Source organism: Leuciscus leuciscus, assembly GCF_965113295.1.
Source record: "Leuciscus leuciscus genome assembly, chromosome: 17".
Lineage (NCBI taxonomy): Eukaryota > Metazoa > Chordata > Actinopteri > Cypriniformes > Leuciscidae > Leuciscus > Leuciscus leuciscus.
The window spans coordinates 26,002,360-26,017,010 of NC_138741.1; the positions used below are offsets into that span (position 1 = coordinate 26,002,360).

At 37.6% G+C, this 14,651-nt stretch overlaps 1 protein-coding gene across 3 annotated transcripts in view; it reads right to left on the minus strand.

Moving 5' to 3' along the window:
* Positions 1 to 14,651, minus strand: part of kif26ba (kinesin family member 26Ba) — a 96,463-nt gene that overhangs the window by 40,621 nt on the left and 41,191 nt on the right. For all 3 annotated transcript variants that reach the window (XR_014199066.1, XM_082142269.1, XM_082142268.1), the window contains exon 4: positions 11,838 to 12,007. Coding sequence is in view for 2 of the 3 variants with exons in the window: in XM_082142269.1 (XP_081998395.1) it covers positions 11,838 to 12,007 (170 nt within the window). In the remaining variant the exon portion in view is untranslated. The remainder of the gene's footprint in view (positions 1 to 11,837; positions 12,008 to 14,651) is intronic.

Below are 14,651 nucleotides of genomic sequence, written 5' to 3' on the forward strand. Positions count from 1 at the left end.
TGAATATGACTTTTATAGGCTGCAATTCATTATCTTTAAATTCATTCATTAAATTGTAGCTTCAGAATTGCATTTCCAGAATTCCAGAATTTGCACTTCTCTTTTCATTATAGCGCAAGGGGTTATGGTCAAAATTAGCCAAAAAACATGAACAGATGCAAAATAATCAGCATGCTGCTGATTCCTTCAGACTTAAGCTGTAGCTAACATAACTCGCAATGGTTATTCATATTTAAATTAGCAGAACTCCATAGCCCCGGGATTCTAATTAAACGCCTCACTCATTAAAAGCTTGACTGGCACTATCTCTCAGCCTCTTTTGTATGCATACTTTTTACATGGTTTAGGTTTTGAGCCTGGTTTGAAAATTAATCACTAATTTATTAATCTTTCCACACAGCCCCTTTGCCAAACGATGCCACAGTTTTCAGATTTCAACAGATCTGCTGCTAATGAAGCTGTTTACTTTAGTTAGTATCTGGAATACCTAATGAGCCATTATGAGTTAATTGACTGGGCTGTGAAGCATTTATTTTGGGGTCTAAAGTCAGCCTGCTCAGATTAAACCAAGGGTTAATCAGAGCAATCCCATGAGAAATGAATTCTCCCAAACATATTTTTAACTATAAAATGATTTTATTTCCCCCTATAGCTCTCTCCTCGCTGGCTTTGCTGCTGTAGTACTTAAAAAATAAACCCATTAGTGTGCTGTAAAACAGTTCTAGTATTTCATGATGCTTTAAAGTTTGTCTTTCATTACATATCTGTGCCATTCATTTGTTCATGTCCTATATGATTAAAGTTCTTATTCTTATACGCTGATATAAATGACAAATAATCAGCAAATTGTAAGTAAAAGAGTATGTGAAGATATTTCACTGTCAAGAGGATGAAGATGCTAAAATAGAGCATAACCAGAGGAGTTGGACCCATACAAATCCCCACAATTCTGACCTGTGAGATTGTACAGTGCTCGGAGGCTGTTTCTGCAGATAAGGTTCTCCCAGACAGTCAAGCTGCTTCTTCACCGGATCATCAGACAAACCACAGAGGCTGAGACCGCTCAAGCAAAAAATAGAGCGCTTTGAATCGGAATGCTGCCTTAGTGAGTCAGCATAGGCAAAGCCATGGCAGTGGAAGGCCAATGAAACAGCCCGATCGGTCTATACTTATTGAGCAGGGCAACATATTTCGCCTACTGCGCATACTAGAATATAGAATAGAATAGAATAGAATAGAATAGAATAGAATAGAATAGAATAGAATAGAATAGAATAGAATAGAATAGAATAGAATAGAATGATGTACCAATCTATTTACTTTTTTAGAACATTCTGGTCTTATGCATGGCCATCTAAAAAAAACACACAAAAAAACAACAACAACAACAAACAACCTAATCCTTAATTAGGTTACAAAATATATTCAGTCAAGAGCAATGAGTGATTTCTTTCTTTTTTTGTCTTTTGTTGTTTGATTAAGATTAAAAACACAGGCAGCAGCAGGAATATTAGGCTGCTGTCACTTTAAAAGGGGACCTATTATGCAAAATTCACTTTTACATGGTGTTGGAACATACAGTAAATGTGTGTCGGTAGTGTGTGTGTGCACAACCACCCTATAATGGTCCAAAAAAAAAAAATATATATATATATATATATTCCCCATAAATCATAACCAGTGTCTCAAAATGAGTCGTTCGCATTTTCCATTCATTGTGATGACGGAGATTGCTATTTTACAATTTAAAAAAAGTTGACAGTTTTGTGTGAATTTGTCCATTCAAGCGCAAGAAGAAGTGAAAGAGAACTCATTATTTGTCTAAAACGCGGCTATATATAAATACAAATAAATACAAATAAAATATAGTGTAATATATAGGCCTAATATAAAAAATAAAATGATTAACTTTAATCAAATATAAACAATTTATAATTAATTATTTAATATAATAATATCAAAAATAATAATAAAATATTTAAATAATAAAAAAGCTAATCATTTATAATTCATTATAAAATAAAATTCTAAGTCCAATCAGAGGAGGTGCACAGACTTGCTGCCTCTGTAGAGGTAATAAAATGTCTGTTTCACTCATTTCACAGTGAAATATGTCACTTGAAAGTAAAACAGGCTGTTCCTGTTGAGCTAAAAAGCCTACAAGGAAATCTGAATGGTTTTTGGCCTTCAAACAAGACATAAAACGCATAACCAAGTGGTGCTGAGGTGAGCTAAGCCTCCTGAAGGCCAGATCTGTTACTGCTAACTGCAGACTGAAGAGCACGCCAGTATAGAACCTGCTGTTACTATGGTGACGCTAGTTAACAGCTGAAAAAGGGACTGACTGATGGTCATATTGTGTGACTCAGACGTTAAAGGACAAATGTAGGAATGAAGCAACATGGTTCTGATACCTAATCCTCATATTTCTGAATAGGACCATACGGAAAATGATTAGATGTGTCAGCATTCTGGAATTATCAATATTATGTTGTTAATATTGTCAGTATAATCAGTATAATATTGTACAGTATAATCAGTATAATATTGATCGATATTATTATAAAGCGACACATTTCAGAGTGATAATTACTGTTAAATATTGACAATTTAACTTTTTGGAAAGGCTGCATTACCTACAAAAGTATACTAAAATTATGCTTAAATAGCCATTTGGTGTTCATACATTTCACATGTAAATAGGGTCAATTTGAACTTTATGTTGACTCAAAATGCATTAAATATTACATAAAACTACTGCTTTATCAGGTTACTGAATATTTGTGTTGAGAATATTCTACATAATATTCTAGTTCTGGAGTGTAGAAGAACATCAGACTCAATTGAGACCAAAGGGTCTGTGTATCCATTTATAGTACCAAAGATTCTCTGCTTCACTGGCTCCAGGGTGCCCTCCAAAATTAATAATGTCAGCCAGGGCAGGAAACATGGGACATGGGAGGCGAGGGGTTGCTGTAATTGGACAACAAAGTTCTCAACGTTCAATAGTCATAACATTTGTGCCAAAACCTAGAGAGTTGACTACATAGGTAGCATTTTAAGGCATTATAGGCACATTACCATCACAAAGACTGTCCTATGATACCATATAAAAAAAATATATATATATATATATATATATATATATATATATATATAAAAAGGGATAGTTCACCCAAAAATTTAAATTTGGAACAACTTGAGATTTGGAACAACTTGAGGGTGAGTAAGTAATGACAAAATTGTATTTTTGGGTGAATTATCCGGTTAATAGGATGTAATAGATATCAATATATATAGCCTATTCATAATAAAATATAATTTATTCTAATTATAATAATTGGTTTTGTTCTAAAATATAATAATATAATATAATATATATACACAGAATGTAGATGATGTCTTATAAAATTCCATATCAGTTAGAATGCTGCCTTAGAAGTCAGTTGTCTATGTAGAACAGCTCACTAATCTTTGGAACAAAGCCATAATGTGTGGGTGGAGGGTTTTGGCTGTGGTCCCCTTTATTCCGAGCTACAGTAGCCGTTGGCAGTGTAATGGCATTGTGGGAATTGTAGGCATACTCTCCCTCTATTTACATTTAATCAGATCAGCAAATGGAGCTGCAGGCTCTTATCTTCAATAAAGGCCTTCACTGATCTCTAGAGGTCAATTTCATGCCTCTGAGTGATGATGCTGATAGTAATTACCATGATTATCATCAGAATTATTGCAGCTCTCATCAATGGCTGACTCCGGGCCTGTTATATTATTAACCTCTATGCTTAAGCATGTCATTTGGCCGTAGCTTGTTAGATACTAACTCCAAGAGTTAGATACTAATCACAGGGTCCTAAAGGTCCTGATGTGCGTACGGCTGGCCTGGTGAGTCAAACTGTATCAATTAATCATGAGAGCATGTTCTAATTGTCCTCTATGGCAGAATCAATGCTAATTTATCTGTAAATATAAGACCTAATCGTTAAATTTTGTGGAATGGAAACAAATATTCCAGTTTGGGACCAAATGTACTGTAAAAGATAAAAAATCACCCAAATGAAAAGCCTAAATGACCATTAGTCTGAATATTACATTGGACGTGTTCAACTCGATTTCTATGTTATGGCGCAGAAAGAGCTCATAATCATCTCTGGCTTCAGCCTGCATTTATAATTTATGTAGGGGTCATTATAAGGCCTGATGTCCACTTGTCACTGCTTTGTGACACACTTTAAGTGATCGCTCACATCCTCTCACAGCTAAATGGATTGGATCAGGAGTTAATTGCCCTGAATTTTAAGTGGCCCCTCATTCCTGTCAAACATGATGAATGGGAACGAGAGAGAGAGAGACATGAACAGAAAGAGACATTTCAAAGAAAAAGGGGTAAAGTTCATTGCTTGCAGCTCAGGGTCGTCGTCTTTATGAATCATAATTCTAGCTTTGAACAATAAACTCAGGGCTGCTGTTCTACACTCTTGTATCCACTTGCCTGTAACATTCACAGTCAGGTTCATTAGAAAATGTATTACATATCACAGCGAACACACACACAAAAAAAAAATATCACAATGTTGCTATATGATTATGTAGCTTTTCTTGGGTATTCTTGAGGTGTTGCTAAGTAGTTGGTAAGGTGGTCGCTTTTTATAAGTCAAAGAAAGCTTTATACGGTAGTCAATGAGGGAAGTCTAATCACCTCCCCTCAAAAAGACCAAATTTCCCCACAAAATACATCTGAAATGCGGCTCTGTGTGGAAATAATGAGGATAGGCTAATTTAGAGCAAAAGTGTCAGTCAGACATTAATATACATATCTATATATACACACACGCCAAGCACTGCTGTACTGAAATGCCTTCAGAGACAGGCATCCCCTAAGGCGAATATTTATGGAATAAATGTGGCTGGGCTCTTTAGAGGGACACTAATGAAACCTCTCACTCTCCTCACACCCCGCTGCCCCGCATGTTCGGCAGCTCAATCGATCATTCAAGCGTGTGGGGGGAGAGAGGGTTGCAGAGGAGGGGGTTGGTCCCGTGATGGAGGGGTCAGTGCTGATGTGAGGCGACCCTGCTTGTTTTAAAAGGCCACGGTGAAGTAAGAAGGTGGTGCGCTGAGAGGTGCAGAGGGGGGCGGTACTGTAGCTCCCCAGAGACGGAGGCACGGGAGAGTTAATGAACAAAACGACACATGCTGCACATACTGACGGTGGCCGCGGTTATGCACGGCTGCTCGCATTATATCATCTCTGGGGTACGCACCCCGCACCCCACCTTCATTCATTCACACACAAACCATCTGTAGCACAGTGAAAGGGTCAGAATACAGTGCAAGAAATCTGTTTCTGATTAAGTCTCTTCTTCAGGAGAAAAGAATGAGAATGAGAGAATTAAAAAATGAAAAGGAAAGAAGGGGTTCTGGTTTCCAAACAAAATATATAAATCGAATGCTGTTCTAAAAGGAAATTTGAGCAGGCACTTTATGCAGGCAGAGAAAGGTAGGCATTTAAATAAATAAATAAATAAATAAATAAATAAATAAATAAATAAATAAATAAATAAATAAATAAATAAATGTATTTGTAATCTATTTCATAAATATATTTAAAATGTATTTATATAAAAAAAAACATATATATGCAAATATTAATATGAACAAATTTAAGCAGGCATTTTAGACATTTAGGCATTTATTTCATTTATTTATTTAGTAAATAAATAGATAATTAAATGTTTGTCTTTGTAAGCAACTTCATAAAATAATATTTTTTTATTAAATAATGTACATTCATTTATATATGCAAATATTGGCATGAAATTGTACATATTTTATATACAATATGATATTTCTGATATTCCACTTATTATGTTTTCTTCCTTTAATAATCTTGAAAATATGAGATCATTCACAAATATATACAGTAAGATGGATTGTCTTTTTTTTTTTACTAACCAACCAGGTTACAAATAATCACACCGCAGCAGCAGAAACAGCAGCGGTGGGCCCGGGGGAGGGTGTTTAGATGTGGGGTACAGCAGCGACGTGAGGGTAGAGGGGAAGCAGATGGATAGAGAAAGAGGAGGAGAACGACCTTTACTGGAATTAAGCCATTGCTGAGATGTCAATTTGCCTTCTGCACGGCAGAGACCCATTCCTGTGCCAACACACCTGGGACAACAACTGACTGGTCCAGGGCAGATCTAGAAATAGATCTAAACGATACGAGTGTAGGGCTTTAGAATGCTCCCAAGATCACCTTACAGCACAGGAACCTCCTTTAGGAGAGTGAAAAATTGGGATACCGCAAGCAAATCTAGGAGTATAGACTTCACATCCCCACAGAATCCCACTTTAAACAATGAGAAGAATGATTACTAATACAGTAACAGATAAATATCCGTATGGGAAAGCATGGAGACTGTTACACAGAACAGACACAGCCAGAGCTCTACTGTAGATAAGAAACCATAGCACTGAAAGGCTTTTTCCACTACAAAATCATTAAAAGAACACTTCCTTATGGGCAACCCTCTGTACCATTTTAGGTCAGTGTGTCCTTACTTAAAGTGCAGCGGGCCAAGACCAGGGATCAGGGGTCCCGCCAGAACAAACGAGAGCCACAGGAACGTGACATGGGTGAGTGAAGTAGAGGAAAAGAGAGGAGGGACTGTTGAAAAGTCAGGCATGGTTGCACAGGGGTGACGGTTGGCCCCCTGACTCCGGTGAGCAAGGCTGATGATAGAGTCTCTCATGCAGTCAGATCAGCTATTCATCGTGTGCCAACAGCAGACAGCAACTCGCAGACTGGAGCTGATGGAGCCAACACAGGGTTAGTAAATCCACTTACGAAAAATGACCTGATCAGAGCCAGCTGAGAGACTTCACCATAGTTTCTACCAAAATACCATTTTTAATAAAATAACAGCATGGTTATTTAAAATAAAACAATTTAAAATAAAATAATAAAATAAAGTTTTTTTTTTAGTTTCAAGGAAATCATATCAATTGATTATGGATTTACGTTTGGGGTATTATCATGGAGATTAATGAATGACTCTTCCTGCTGGTTACATTGTTACACTTTACTTTATGACACTCAACCAACTCGTCAATGAACGTACTTTGTGAGTGAATCATTGAGTCATTTGCTCAACCGATTTGTTCAAAAACACGAATTTACTCAAAACAAAACAAGTGATGGTCTATATGAGCGAGTCACTGAATCATTCACTCAACTGATTCGTTCAAAACACTGATTCATTCAGGAACTAAAACTGTGAGGGAATCACTGAATAATTTGCTCATCCGATTTGTTCAAAAAACCTAATTCTTTCTAAACTAAACAAGTGATGATATATGAGATTAGTTACGCACTGCGTCAGAAATCAATTACTTCCTTACTATATAGTATGCGAAAAACAGTAACCCAACAGAGCATAGTATTCAAAAAACAGTAGGCGAAATGTACACGGGTGACCTTCCGCCCGAGATTCTGAAGTGCGAATTCAATGGACACTTTACTATCACCTGAGGCGACGGGAGCGGATTTATGAATGGCAGTGAAGCGACGAAACTGATGCTAGTAGGCCACGTGATAGTAACAACAGGGCAGATAAACAGTAGTATGTCTGAATTTTATTTATACTACCTATTTTCGTACTATATACAACACGCTTTTCAGCGGTTGAGAAGTAAATTCAAATTCAAATGTAGTACCTACTCAGACAGTATGCGGTTTCGGACACACTGATGGAATCATTCTCTCAACCGATTTGTTACAAAGCACTGATTTATTCACTAATAAAAAGAGTGAGTCTTTGAAATCATTCGCTCAACATATTCCTTTAATAGCACAGATTCATTCAGGAATGAAACCCCACTGCCATGTGTTGCTCAGAGATGCGCAATGGTGTATATATATATAATAGGAATGTTCATTTTCTGGCTTTTTTAGATAGACAGTAAAACTTTCAAATGGCTTTTCGAACATTTAAATGTGACGCATTTATCAAAAGAAGAATGGAATGTCTTTCTTGGTTTCTGGAAAGAAGGCGTGTAAATTACAGATGTGCGGTTGAGTTTGACAGCCCTGCCACATCTTTAACTGAACGCATCCGGATGGTCAGGTCATGACACCTGTCCCATAAAGCACAGCACTCTCTCAAGAAGGCATGTTACGACGACTGTAAATTTTCAGGTGCGAGCACAGAGTAAGGACAGGGAAAAAGAGCAAGGGGTGTGACACGGTTCTGTTTCAAACAAAGAGAAAAATGTGTGCCAGGTGTACACATACACACACTTTGGCAGGATAGTCTTTACCTGTCAAACAACAGGCCGAGACACATATATACACAAAAGAGGGCTGTCCTTCATGTAAACCCGCACCTTCTTCTGAAATTTACAGCCTTCTTTTTTTACTGCCGAAGGATGGCTGACATTGTCTGCTACATGAGGGCACGGTGGTCATAAATCACATGGCACACTCTCTCCTGCTCTTTTCAATGCTGTGAAAGAGGAAAACGAACAGCAGACACATGTTGAAAAATGCAGAATCAATAGCAACATAAAGCGTGGGAGTTTGCATTTAATATGTTATAAATGATCAAATCTGGGATCTAGCACAGTGGTTTTTAACTGGTTTTGCTTCAGGATTTTACTCTGGACATGAAGGCCCGACTTTGCACAATTTCAAAATAGTTTAAAACTTATTATTAATATTATATTGAAAACTATATTATTTATCATAAATTAAACATTATTTTCCTGATATAACAGTGCATATAGTTCATTTCTTATTAGTAATTAAATTAAAATAATGAATTATTAATTAAAATACTTAATTAAATGATTGAATATTACTCAATTAATAATAATTAAATTTATTTATTTACTTGCTTGCCTTTTTTCTTGGCATGCGATATGCTGCAAAAAAGAATTAAAATTGTCAACATACAGTAAGCTTTGACGTCAAAAACAGATTATATGCAAATAGTTTTCTCTTTTAAAAGTTGTAAGCCTATATATTTTTGCTATTTCCCTATCTATGCATGATTAGAAGTTAAGTTGCAAATCATTATTTGCATTCAATATTGTTTTGTCCAGTCTGCAACGCACCAGTCGAGAACCACTGGTCTAGTACATTCTCTCGGTCTGGTATCCGCCAGCGTGGTTGATATGAGGCCAGTAAATCACAATGGAAGCCTCTTAACCTCTCTGTGATCTGAACATTAAAGAAATATTTAGAGTGTTTGAGCAATACATCTACAGTAAGATCTCTCATAGGGATTAACAGCACACAAGCAGTATAACAATTCATTCTACAGATGAGGCTAAACGCCATCAATCATAACTGTTTATCCCTCATGTAAAACAAAGTACCACATTTCAGAAACAGAGGCGCTGCCAAATGGTTTCTACTGTAAATGTTTTCTGCCCATTGCCACAGTTTGATAGACAGCTTTGAGATATGAAAAACAAAGCGATGGGCAAACGAGGAAAGACTGAAACCTTTTCCAACTGAAAGTGCTCTCATGAATATTAACTAGAAATGTAGTGACATTTCAAATTTGACATCTTCTCAATTTTGTTTTTTCCTGGACTTTCATTGGGGTGACAGAGACCACTCAGGTTTCATTAATAATGACTTCATTTGTGTTTCGAAGACTAATCAAATTGGAATGGTTAAATATCACATATCTAAAACTGTTTGTTGAACATCTCAATATCAAAAATGAGTGAAAATGAATGGTAACACTTTTTCAGAATAATATTCTATAATTATGTCATCATCAATTCTAAAATTGTCATATCCATTACCATGCCAAACATGCCATGCCAACCAGTTGTTATGACAAACATATTTTTAAGAACTGTCAATATTTAATAATGAATGCAACTCCATAATTAATTTTCTGTCATCATTTACAAATAATTTGTTTTTGGAACACATATTTATAAATTCATTATGGAGTTTCATTGATTACTCATTATTTAATGACTTTCATTTTGGAGTGAGCTATTACTGTAATTGAAAGGCGGGATTTCTTCTTTTGATTTTATTAACAAGTGGCCTGTCTTCTGGCATCTAAGCAGTGGGCACAAAGACGAAGATGGGGGAGAAGAAGATAAAATCATGCTGCCACCACCACTGTAGCCCTCTGATACAAAAAATACATGAACTCCAGCTGCTGTAGAAGGCCTGATTTATTAGAGGCTCTCACGAAAACGAGAGGTTTTGAGGTTTCACATGGGCCATTCGTCTCCCACTATCTTGCGGCGCTCTCCTCCTCGACTCCAGCTCTGATAAAACCCCATGATCTATGTCCTCGCCCCCTCCCACGGCCCTACCGGGCGACAGAGACCAGAGCACGAATCGGGAAAGAGGACGTCTTTCCCATAGTATGACATAATGCCTGTTTCAAAAGACAATACACACAATCGTAACAGCGGCAAATGGACTTCCACACTAAATTCAATGATTCTTTACAGGGAGACAGCTATGGGAAAAAGTCAACCGGTGATCAGAGCATCTCATATGACACCATTAACGTGACAACACCTGCCAGTGCCTGTGCATTTGTGCAAGTATGTTTGCAAGTGTGAGAAATGTCCTGTTGACAACAGACAGCTGTGATGATGAGTGCGAGTGAAGGATCAAGCACGAGAGGACATGCAACCACTCTCAGTGTCAGACCTCGAATCCCACTACACCCCTTCTATGACTGAGAAATGACAGACAGAGTGCTTATGCTGACTGCAGATGGCCGTCAAGCTCATCACGTATTCAGACTTGAGAGAGCTTGCTCAAGGGAAGCCGTCATGTAATTAAGATTGCTGTCTTATAGGAGGAAAAATTCATTAAAGAAGATAAAATTCTATAAATCTATCTCTTGTGCATTTGGATGATGTGTTTTTGGAACAGATGATCTGATTGCTTGGTTGGATATGGTGACTAAAATATGTGAGATAACCTGATATTCTCAAGTATGCATCCAATGGACACTTCACAATCTCATGAAGCCATAACAGCAACATGACACCAAAGCTAACATGGAAATGTCCAGTTTGTATACAGCACACCTGCATACTTACAGAACATACATGATTAGCAGTCAAATACGTTTTTCATCAAATGCAGTACATATTCGGACATTATTTAGAAATTGGATGTATCGCAGAATTGTAGCCAAATGCAACCCACTAATCTAAGCACACAACATAGTGAGGTCATGTGACACACACCCAGAGAGGGCCCTATTTTAATGATCTAAGCGCATGGTATTAAGCGCATGGTCTAAAGCGCACGGCGCAAGTGCACTTAGGGCGTGTCCGAATCCACTTTTGCTAGTTTAACGACTGGAAAAATGGTCGGCGCGCCCAGCGCATGGTCTTAACGGGTTGTCCCTATTCTCTTAATAAGAGTAATGGGTGTGTTTTGGGTGTAACTTGCAATAAACCAATCAGAGTATCATCTCCCATTTCCTTTAAAAGCCAGTTGCGCTTGCGCCATGGCAGATTTGCTATTTACATGGCGGAATTTGTGTGTATGCGCGATGTGGACCCACCTATAGGCGCACAATGCGCTCTTTAAATAACAAAAAATATATATTCTGCCATTGACTTTAGACCAGGTTTCATTTTCCAGTCTATTTCAGTTGCCTCAAAAGACCAGCACGCCCATGGGCGCACAAATGGGCGCAAATGCATTTGCTATTTAAACAACATGGCGCAGGACGTGAAAATGATAACTGCGTCAGGCTGAAACTAGCAAAACACACTTGCGTTGCGCCTGGCGCCGCATTGCACCGGATATATGATAGGGCACACAGTCTTACCTGGCAAAGAAGGATGCAGCAGCGGAGGTGCCACTGGAGGGCGCTGTGGTTACTGGAGCAGGAGGTGGAGCAGCAGGGTTGCTGTATGCAGTCGGGCGGTCGGCATTGTAGCGGTTAAGCGCGGCTTCGTTTAAACCCTCCCGGTTGCCCTCCGACACCATTTGAGAAATCTGTATGCAAGTAAACATGCAAGGAATTAAAATTAATGTGCAAAACAACTAACTAAATGCAGTGTAGTTTTGGTAATGTTCTCAATTTGGTATTTTATGTCCCCCCCCATGGCTCTTATTTTCCCCGATGTGCATGAGATAAGGGCTGAAAACACACTCTATTTTTGTTTGAACTACAGCAGCGGTAGCTCCGCGCAGACGTCTCTGGAAAGTGTCCCAGGTCACGCAGTGGCAGTGAGTAAGTTTAGCACAGATTCTGCCAGGCATTCAGATAAACAACTCAGCTTAGACGTGAGTCATGAGAAACAGCCCTGATAAGTGTGCTACGAAGGGCCTACAGCACGGCTGGCTTTCTTAAACAAGCATTCAGCCAGACCCACTCAAGAAGATTTGGAAATAATCCGGACCCCCTTCCCTGCCCCAGCTGTAAATAGATGGCGAGGGCACTGCTGCTGTTGCTGTGGGACGGGGTCTGTCGTTTCACCCCAAATAAGGACACACGAGTCCCTGAGGAGGATGAGCTCTGCTGTACAGTGAACCAGCAGCCCTCTGTGTTTACCCAGAATGCTTCACAAATGTAGGAAAGTATCACTCAGATAAGCTTGGAAGGATAGTGAGAAAACACAGATCTGTGCATTTGTTGTTATTTCCAGCAGTGGACATTATATATGCATCACAAGGCAATTTTGACTTTTTTGATAAAATGTAATTTCCACCAAATATATTGTGTTTAATAACATTCTGTGATAGAAATTAAATTTTTAGCATTTTGAAATAAAATTACTTCGGTTTTGCTAAGGCTAATTTCACAGCTACCAATGTGTGTATCCTAAACACAGAAAATTACATAGCCTGATATTTTCACACGTTTTGATTGATTTGACAAAATTACAGCTTTGATTGGAAATGACACAAAATATTAATATCTAATAAATTATTTTTCTAAATTTTTTCTTTACATATCATGTCTCATATTTCATCTCAATCAAGTATGCTCTTTAAGACAGTGTTATTAAAATGTATAGGCCTACATTTTATTATTATGATTAATAATAATAATAAAATCTATTATGTATAATAATAGATATGTAAATACATATTATATACATATTATAGCCATATTTATTATAAATTACATTATTATTATTTTTAGATTTTAATTTTATACATTATATATACTGTATATATATAATATTATATGTAATATTATACATTATACATTGCAATTTATTTTACAATATAATGCAATGATGCATGTAACAAAGGAACGAGTTTTCGAGACAGATCTTCATAAACGTGTAATTTTACACACACACACAAAAAAGTGACAAAATATGAACCCCTGGGACATAAAAGTTGAAGAAACACCCAATTAACCCACAGTTTTTCTGCACAGCTTTTCTCACCAAATTAAAGACGCTTTGCCACTTTGCATCTGCAAACAGGCCTAACAGTACCAATAGTGACTTTCACACCGCGAAGAAAGAGAGAGTCTAAACTGAGCCGCTCAAAAGCCAAAGGCTCATGCTGTCTTCACAGCCTCACATGTGTTATTTCAGTCTGGCTGCAGGTATGGTGGCAAAATGCACAGCAGTCTTAAAATACTCCATGATAGCACATGACTGACAGGTATATTTAGTAGCGTCTGGATTCGATACACTTCCTTAACTCTGCATTGGTCTGGGCAGACATCCATGTGACCAAGCAATGGATTTACAGTAGGTGTGTTTGTATTTGACAACTGCAGGAGCTGCTGGAGTAAACGTATGGAATGAAACGTCATGGGAATAACCATAAACCATTAATAAACCTGATAATGAGCAGCTAATAATGGACACAATATTGATCATCTGCCAACAAAAGATCAGTAATACAGATTTATATAACAATTTCATCATAGTACATCAAACAGAAGAACGGGTCAATCTACATAGGAAGCTTATACAGAGGGCAATATGAAAAATATTAAAAAGCTTTTATCCATTATTAATGATTGAATTAGGCTTTTTAATTTTTTTTTATTACAAAGCTAAATCTAGATCATTCAGTACAAGCGATGATCTGATGACATAATGGTCATAATCTAATTCTAATCATGCAAATCTCCTTCCTCAAGCCAGAACGATTATTGAAATTAAGCTGCAAAAATGGGTGTTTTGGAATCAGAATCATGAGCAAATTAACATACTGTATAATTAATAAGAATTCAGAAACAGTGTGAACTAGACAGGTACACAGAGGTTAGCCAATCATAACAGGTCATTTGAAAGTCTTAAAGGTACAGTAGAAAAAAAAAACAGCCGGTTTAATTCAACAGGTCAAAGAGAATGTTAAAAAATGTCAATACAAATAAATGATGACTGGTTTTGGATGGGGTGGGGTGGGGGTGGGGGGGGGGGGGGGGGTCGCAGTGAATGTACAATATGGTCTTTAAAAAATACTTCATTGAATCTTTAATGAATGTTTGCTTTCCATGAGCTAAATGGCAATCCTATCCTCATGCAGCAGTGGAAAGACCCAGCCCTGCTCACAGTTAGTCAGACCACTTGGGAACCCACGGCTGATTTGCCATCTGTTGTGCAGGAATGAGAAGGAGCATTAAATACCAGCAGTGCCAAAAGCACAGATTGCACCTCTCTGCCCA